This window comes from Balaenoptera musculus, chromosome 13, assembly GCF_009873245.2.
Source record: "Balaenoptera musculus isolate JJ_BM4_2016_0621 chromosome 13, mBalMus1.pri.v3, whole genome shotgun sequence".
Taxonomy (NCBI): domain Eukaryota; kingdom Metazoa; phylum Chordata; class Mammalia; order Artiodactyla; family Balaenopteridae; genus Balaenoptera; species Balaenoptera musculus.
Window position 1 is genome coordinate 77,622,326 of NC_045797.1, and position 9,491 is coordinate 77,631,816.

At 34.5% G+C, this 9,491-nt stretch overlaps 1 protein-coding gene across 1 annotated transcript; it reads left to right on the plus strand.

Moving 5' to 3' along the window:
• The first annotated feature begins 949 nt into the window (after window positions 1-949).
• On the plus strand, window positions 950-8,552 carry RAD51AP2 (RAD51 associated protein 2). Its single transcript, XM_036873809.1, is given in 15 exon segments — window positions 950-1,516; window positions 1,518-1,631; window positions 1,633-1,676; window positions 1,678-1,874; window positions 1,877-1,980; window positions 1,982-2,110; window positions 2,113-2,480; window positions 2,482-2,639; window positions 2,642-2,941; window positions 2,944-3,030; window positions 3,033-3,302; window positions 3,305-4,081; window positions 4,434-4,517; window positions 8,338-8,428; window positions 8,430-8,552. Coding segments are annotated over 15 exon segments (3,354 nt in total). The 3' UTR covers window positions 8,494-8,552.
• Window positions 8,553-9,491: the final 939 nt, after the last annotated feature.

The window sequence follows — 9,491 nt, forward strand, 5'->3', positions numbered from 1 at the left end:
CTCAGAATTGACAGAAGATAATAAATAAATTGTTCTCAAAGCAGAGGAAAAAGAAAAAACAACATTTACAAAATTTATTATGTGTGACTCAGACTGTATGATTATTCATGCCTACAATAAACAGAATAGCTTGAAAACATATAATTTTATCTTTAAGTAGTGGCAGTCACAATATTGGGAAAGACAACTCCACAGCGCATATGAAAACTTTGTTTTTCTACAGTCTTAAAATGAAGATTAATAATTTATCTGGATAATAGTTTCTACACACTTTTTTTTCCTGAATATTCAGATCTTTAAGTACCAGTGCCGTCCTTTCCAAAACACACTTCATGAGTGAAGTGGAAACCTGATTTTTCAATGCCACTGGGGTCATTAAGAGCATTTTGGGAAGTTTTTCCGCACACGGAGAGCTTTGGTTTGGTGTTTACAGAACTACACGGTTTTACTGGACAAGACGCTCGGGAGAAACTGTGGAGAAGTCGCTTCTGAGGAAAACACAGAGTTGTAGAATTAAAAAAATAAAGCTGTTTCCGTTCACAAATTTAAAAAAAGAGATTCTGACTTTTCTCATTAATTCTACCACAGGGAAGACAAAGTTTCTATCAGCTGCAACCCTGGCAATAGCAAAGGGCGCTAAAAAGAGACAAAGTAACGGTCCCAGGCGCTCGGTGCTTTGAGGGAGAGAGACTACTTGGGACTCGCGGGAGTGCGGTGGCTGGGGGCGTGGCCTAGGCCTGGGCCATGGGGGCGGGAGCGGGGCGTGGTCGAGGTGGGCTAGCCCTGAGGCTAGGGCCGAGGCCAGGCCTCAAGGGGAGTGTCAGGGGCGTGACCGAGGCGGGCTCGGGGGGTGGGGCTCGGGGGGGCGCGGTGGGGCGGAGCCACCTTGCGCCTGCTAAGAGACCCGAGTCCGGCCGGAGCCTCTGACAGATTCCCTCAGATCGCTGTCATGTCGTTCACGCAGCGCGCGCCTCAGGTTGTGGAGCTCGGGGAGCCTGCTTCCCCTTTACCGCCTCCTGACGACCCTGATTCCCCACCACCCCGTAGTAAGCGGCCCCGTCTTGAGGAGCCCGGTGGTGTTTCTGAGGCGGGGTGGTGGCTGCCTTTGGTGCCTCGCTTGTCAGAGGCGGAAAAAGTCTGGGAGTCGTCGGCCAGACCCTTCAAGGCGCTCCTGGTTTCAGCTAAGGAGATTTTTGATAACTCCACAGACTCGCGTGTGGAGAAGTCTGTCGGTGAGAGGCAGATGTGTAATCTGGGATGCCGAAATAGCAGGTTTGAGATGAAGAGTTGTTTGCGGTCTCTCCCCTCACAAAGTTTTGATTCTGGTTTGAAGGCTTCTAGAACGTCTTGTGAACCAGGGCTGTATGACAGAGAGCCCTTCGGTGTGCATTGCAGTGATAGATCTGCAACAGAGGCTGGTCAGCTGCCCAACGCCTCTATACATGATGGACAGGCAATTAAAAACGAGGATGGAAAACGATATTTACTGCAGGGGAGAGACAATAGCCAGGAGGACAATAATTGCACAAAACAGACAGAAAAATTCATTTTTAGATGTTACCTTTTACAAGGAAACCAAATCAACGTTTCATGATATTAAGAGCAGATGTAAAGCTGACAGCGTTATGCCAATCAAATAAAAAAGAAAATAGCATTTCAGCATCTACACTAAAATATCAAAATCTCAACCACGCCCAGCATGGAAATTGGCAAACCCAGCTATTTTAGAGATTGCAGCACGATAAGTATCCCTGAGTTTCCAACTGATTTAAATAGCAAAATGTCTTCTGTCTATTTAAAGGAAATAATGAAGAAAAATGACAAAAATGAGGCATGTGTGAGGGATTTCACAAACATTCACTGGTCCCAAAATAGACTGATGTTAAGAAGCAAAAGTTACAGGATGATGAAAAAACTGTGGATGCAGAAAATATTTTTTCTGAATGTTATGGAAGTAACCACCAGTCACTCAGCAACCAAGTGTTCGTGCGAGAAAAAAGACTTGATCAGTTTACACTACTATAATCACTGTAGTATCAAGTCTGATGCAATGGACTCTGCAAAGAATTTCACTATAAAACTAGAAAATGCAAATTGGGAGAGGCAGAAACATGCCTGGACAGCTACATATCTACCAGATCGGAAAAATTGAAAAGCTGGGACTGTAACATTATTTTGAGAAAAAATAGGAAAAATTGTTGGATTATGGATAGTTACAAAACTAAATGTGAAAATATGAAAACAACTGGAGAAATATTGAATTTGCAACAATTATTAGAAACAGATCTTTTAAGCAAAGAAAATTATCACAATACAGAAGTCATGAAAACACATGAAGGAAAATCAGAGCCTCTCATGATAGAAACACTGGGTAGTCAAAAAGCTTTAATAAAAATTTTTTGGTTAAAAGGTAAAGGAGAAAACGATAATATGCTACAGTTGAGATGTTACACTACACAAAAAGACTTTCATTTAAGCAGTATTTTGAAAATTTCATTACAGGAATTTTTATTTCCTTAAAAGTATTTCAGGAAATCAAAAAGATAATAATATCTTAACCTGGTATGGAATTTTGAAGTGTAAAAATCAAATTGATGTTCAAAATCTAATAACTAGGAATATGAATGTCAATAGAAATAATGATATTTAAGCATATATTTACAAACCAGTGTTTTAGACCTTCTAAATACTATATTGAAAACCAACATAACATCTTTGCTCAATAACTTTGACTCTTTAACAATAATTGAAAATGATTCTAAATTAGAAGAGGGATGCATTTTCAAATGGGTAATATATTTGAATTATCCAAAAAAACGTTACAGTGAAAAAACTTATCAGTTCCTCCAGTATGACGATTAAAAACATACACTTCCAATTTTTGAAACATATGAAAAAATTCCCCTTTTAATGGACTTTGATGACATCGATGAAATTTTTTTGACAAAGAAATTAGTTACAAGAATAGGAGTTGTCCTGAACGACTCATGAGTGTGGGAAACTGGGTGCACTGTAGTCCTAAAACTGTTAAACACATGTTAAGTCTTGTCCTCAATTTATACAGATCCAGAAATATATTAATAAAAAAACTTATGAATAAATATGCAGAACCAAGATTTATATTCTGAAGGAAAACAAAAAGCATAATAAGATCAACAGATTTAATTTTAAATGCATATTTGAAGATTTCTTCAATATTAGGCAACAGACTATACAGGCAAGCCACGACAAAAAACACAATGAACAAACCGATCTGACGACTATAACTCCGGTGCTAACCTTTGGGGACTTGATAAGTGAAGTTGAGAAAAAAAATATGACTTAATTTTGAAGGAGGAAGTAAAAGTCACAGCCCAAAGTTTAACAAACAGTTGCCAAGTTCATGAAGATATTAAGATAGAAAAGGAAGAGAAAAAGAGTTTTTATTCAACGGAAGGCATATTTTTTGTGCAACCAGTTTCATTAATGAGTAAGAAAGTAGGTGTGGAAGAAACTAAATATGTTAATCGAAATAATGTAGCTGACAGAAATGAATCTGAGAATATTTTTCAAGAAAGTGAGTTAGCTAAATCAAAGCATTTTCATCCAAAGAATGACTCTTCAGAATGTTTTAATCTTCAATTTGAAACTCATTTGAGTGTAGGGAACAATGAATGTTTTCAGGACTTATCTGCCAAGTGTTTATCAAGAGATGCTCTGACAATAGTAAACGATTTTGAGATGAAGAGTAAATTTGATTTAGTACTTGAAGAACTTCATATGTTTCATGAAATTAGTATGGAAAATGAAATTCTAAGCACTGTGGAAACCAACAATGGGCAAGAAAATTACTTTGTAGAAAATAATGATGTAGAGGAGGTAAAAACGGAGATTAAAGAAGGTTTGAAAATGGGTACAGAAAACAAAATATGTTCATCTTCTTTGCTCTGTGATACGATAGCAGGTCCTAATACGCATAAAAAACACCAAAATTTGTTTAAATGGAAAAAAGTACCCAAAAATGGAGAACAGGAAGTTCCTAATGAATATTGCTGTCTAAGAACATCAGAGGAAGAATTACTCTATTCTACTTCTAAGGAAGGTATGAAATTAGTTTTAAAATATACTTTCTGAGTTAAAAGAAAATGCTTTTTTTTTTTTTTCTGTGTAGGCCAAATATAGAATTTTGGCAAAAAAGAAGATAAGGTATAAGACAATGTTTATTGATGCATTATTATTTTTCTATAAAGGGTTGTTCAAACATTAAATAATATACTGAAGTTGATGGGAACAAGTGATGAAATTTTTAAAAGGAGCTTTGAAATATCCTGTTTTACTTACCTAAATATTAGGAGCCAATGGGAGGAAATATTCCTGAAAAAGTAATTTTTTATAGTATTAACATTTTATATAAAAGTTACTTTTTGCTATAACACATTGATCTTTATTTTTAGGTTGTGAAAAACCTTCACCTGAAAGACCAGCTTTTTTCTCTGATGAATTTAAGGAAGAAAAATGTAATTATTTAGTGAAGGGAGGTAAGATTTTTAGTTATTTTCTATAATACTTTCTAAGATGATTATTGTGTTTTTGTACTTTTAGCATGAGGAAAATATACTTAGGGTGTTAACAAATAAATACAAAGATTTAATACTTTTGTAAATATTAATAATTTACTGATGCAAATTCCAATAGTTAAAAATTGGCTAAAAATTAAAATATCATTTAGAATGTAATTAGAAATGCACTCTAAAACTGTTTAAATATTTGCAGTGATGCATTGCAATAACTATATGATAAGATAGGTGTTTTATATATACCTAATATACACATCTAATGTATGTAACATTAATTAGCAAAATGAAAAAGGCATTTATCTAAGTTGGATTTATGTTGATGTTACTCCCAATTATAAATTTATTATCATTGTTTTCTATTCTTGAAAGATTATGAGGCTCTTTACATGTACCTTTTATGTAGTGATTTTGAAAGAAATTAGCATCATTTACATATATTAACATGATTTAGGACTATGGCATTTAAACTTTTGCTTACTATAAAAAATCAAACTGAAGAAAAGTTAAACAGCTAACCTTATCCTTTGCCTAAGAGGTATTTAATATCAGAATAAGACACACTAAGTCTAACACCTGTTCTAACTTGTAGTACCAATGGGGGTGAGGTAGGAGTTGGATTAAAATTAGGGAATTATTTTCTGAATAACTACGTTTTCATTTGGTCAGAAATTGCTGGTATTACACAGTAAGACTAGATCTAGAAATAATAATCATGTAGGTGAAGTATATTTACCAAAATACCTTCAGTCATGCATCATTTCTCAAAGCATTTCTCCTGGCTTCTCATCAGTAGAATTGCTGTCCCTGGTACTTTTATTCAGTCACTTCAGAATTGCATAATTTCCTCTTTTCTTAGCTTACAATGAAATACTCTTAAAAATTAATCCAAGTCCTTGGAAGATCAAAAGCCCATGGGAAATTTCTTCTCCCACGAATAAAGGAAATAATTAAAGGAACAATACTCTCTAAGACTAAAAGCGGGATGGTGGAATTGGCCTGAAAAGGATAGGGGTTGTTTCTTCTAGGACAGGAAGAAAGGAAGAAATTGGGTTTAGGAACATATTCTCTGATAGAATAAAGGAAGATTAGGGAGCACAAACCCATATTGTCATCATGATGTTAATTGTGATAATAAAAAGGATATTTGAGGCAGATTTCTGAACCCATGATACTCTATTGTGGCTTCACAAGGAAAAGTTCCTCCTTGTCATGAAATATGAAAAATAACGTGTGAGGTCAGCCAGAGTTATTTAATACTATGTTAGGATTGTTGTCTTGCATCCACTTTCAAAGTGCATAAAAATGGAATGATCTTCCTGAGGCTTGTTAAAATCCATAGTGTAAGGGAAAAGTTGGGAGATACTGTGAAGTGGGGATAATAATGGACTAACTGCCTAGGGAGAGTGGGTGCCTGCTTATGTAGGGTGATTTTAAAGGTATTGGAAAACTTCTGATTGTACAGAAATGTTATTGATACCTACCCACTTGTCATCATGATGCCTCCAATTAAAGTTTCTACTACTAATATCTCCAGGGTATCCTATCTCCCCTTGTCTCTCTCTTCTCTCTTTGTGGTGTGGAGAAGGCAAGTACTTTGAGCGTGTTAAATGCCAGCTAGCCAGTGTGCCAGGTGCTTTATATATCATTTAGCACCAATACTTCTCTAATTTTAATGTGGATATATGTCAGCCAAAGAATGTCACTAGTCACCCGACTCTACAAGGATTGAGTCATTAGCCACCGCACTTGCTGACCTGTAGCACACCCTGAAAGGAGTTCAGGGCAGAGATCAGGAATGAGGCATTCTGTGCTCTGGAAAAACTGGCAGAACAGGCCTTCAGATAGATATTTTCAGGAGAAAATTGTGTGAATCCAATTTCTTGCATCTTCCCATACTTAGAAAAGCACTAAAATAATTAACTAAGATATCTGTTCCTCCTGACTAGCAGTAACCTTCTACCAAGATGTGTGTCTGATTGCAGGTACCCCTTCTCCAAAATCACATATATGCTGACCTCCTCCCTTACATCTTCAGAGCTATCTGAGAGGCTGTATCTTGGGTATGGGCCACAGTAAGTCCCCAGATAAAACTGAAACTCACAGCTCTCAAGTGAGTTTTTATTTCATCTGACATACGAATCACCTGGGTGTCTTATTAAATGATTCTGATTTTGTTGTGTGGTAGGCTCTAAGATTCTGCATTCCTGTCAAGCTCCTAGCAGATGGAGATGCTGCTAGACTTTGAGTTGAGCTGGAACTTTGAGTTACAAGGATTTAGAAAACAACTGACTTGGCATTATTTCTAAAAGACCACTAACAACCTTCATGACTTTTTTCTTTAACATTGATTTCTAAAATGAGCAATTTCTGGTATTATGCTTGGATGTTTAGAATTGTTACACAATACAAAGCAGTAAGTTAATCTAGTATATAGCAATAATAAAAGGGATCATTATTTATTTTTAAAAAATGGTAGGAAATCCAAGGAGACAAAGAAGCGTATTCTTATAGCCACAATTTAATGACTGTTTAAGGTCATGTGCTTTGCAAAAGACCTGCTGTTGATACGAATTGGTTCAGTGATTTCCCATTCCCAACCATTGCAAAATTACCAGAAGTATCTATTGTATTAGAATGTGAAAGAGGAAAGCTATACTTTGAAAAAGTAATCAAGTAGACTAATCATAGCTTTTTTCTGAAACAATAATTTCATAATAAAGAAGTACACTTAGCATAAATTGCTGAAATTACCTAATTTATAACCAAATCTAGTGCATCAGACATGGTCCAACAATTTTATTTTAGACCATCCTTTTTCATTAAAAAATGAAAAATCTAGCAATACATTTTCCTCTTATTTTTATAATTAACTTTATAATTTTAATGTTGAATAAAATATCATAAACTGATTTATTGCTATTTTTGTGTTTTCTCTCTATTTACATATAGCTAAATTTTGTATTTTATTTCATTATTGTTTACATAGATACACACAGATTCTATTTGATTCAGCTTAGTAGAAATCATTGCTGTTTACCTTTAATCATATTTAACGTTAGGTTGATTACACTGTTTTTAGCATAATGTGCTGTTATGTTAAGGTCACACTAATTCATTAAAGCTTGATACATTTTTAGCTTTACATATGTACCCTACTGTTATTTTTTAAAAAGTACTCAAAGTAAGAGGTATTTGTTAATGAGAGGTACTCATTATCAAGAGTAATTGATTCTACTTGTTTAACTGATTTAGTAACATATATACCTCCATGAAATGTTTTGAACTTTTTAGAAAATGTTAGTGTGATGTTAAATAAAAACTTCAAAATTAGAGCCCTCCATTGATACATAACAGATGAAATACATTTGTGCTCTATTATTGATAATAATCTCTATTAGAAGCCAAATGTAATTATTAACAGTATAGTCTAGTAACTTCTAATAGAAAAACAACATGGTCTTTACAACCACTACATCAAGTTAACTTTAAAACCTGTATAGTTTTTTTTGTTGTTGTTAAGTCAGATTTCCTGACTGGAACGCTGATTTTATTTAGCTGCTATTTTATTGTATGTTTGGCAAGTTACTTAAATTTTTTGTGCTGAGTTTTCCACTTTTAAAAAATGGAGATTGGAGTAAGTAAAGTAATGCATTCAAAGCACTTAGCTCAGTGACTCAGTAAATGTTGCTAGTATCACGATTAGAAGTTAGTAAAAATTTTAAGCATAGAACTATGAGTGATTTTTACTCCCTTATGTACTTTTATCGTCTTATACTTTTAGGTGGCAACTTTTCATATGGAATTTCAAGAGTACTACCTCTTAAGACATGCAGTCGACCAATCAGAATTGGTTGTCAAGAAAAGCTAAGCTTAACGACTTCATCCCTATCTGCAATAAATATGTTACGAGAACTTAGAAGAAGGTATTGGACTTTAATACTTCAAACATTTCACATCTATAAATCTTCTGTTTCTTTCTTTGGATAAATGCTTTCCTTCCAGCTTAGGAGTTTTGGCTTTCTTTATTATAAAATATGGAGAGGGTTTTGTGTGTATGTATCTAATGTGTGTATCTACCTTAAATGTTATAAAAATATTTCTTTAGTGTTTCATATTGCATAACAATATTCACATTCAAAAAGCAATGTTCACATTAAAGGCTTTTCATAATCTTATAAAATATGTCAACTTATTTTTCATGATATATGTATATAAAGCTTTTGTGGAGAACATTGCTAGTGTTTATTGGTTTCTCAAGAGGATCTATGACTCACAAAAAGGTAACGAACCACTGTTCAAATCCACTCTCCCCTATTTTTAAAGTGAAAAAAAAACAGAAGTGCAAAGAGGATGGGTAAGTTTTTCAAGATCACTTAGTCAGGATTGGGATAGAGGCACTCTCCTCTGTAGCAATTTTTTCACCTTTCTTTGTATTCACTTTGTAGTTTTAGTTTCTCCCTCCAGAGTCTATCTTTGGCCCCAGAGCAGAATTATGATCATGTAGTTAATACCTACTGTTAATTTGTTTATTCATAAAAAAAAATATTTTGATACTCCTGCTGCTGTATTAGGCTCAGTAATAGAATACGTAAGAAGACATGTATAAGACTGGCCTTGTGGAGCTTAGTTTCTGTACATAGAGGAAATAAATGATATACATAATTTAAAGGTAACCATTAGTAGAGTAATACTTTTCAAAACACTTGGCAGAGAAATAACAGTAAAGTGGGCTACTTAGCAAAAAGTAAGGAAAGAAGGAAGCATCAAGAAAAGATAAAAATCAGAAAGCATACAATGACAGAAGGAACACTGACATATCAATTCACAAAATAAATATGACTGGATTAAATTATCGTATTACAAGCCAAGGTTCTCAGACACATTAAAAACCATTTCAAACTCAGCTCTATACATTAATTTTGATCCCCCACCAGG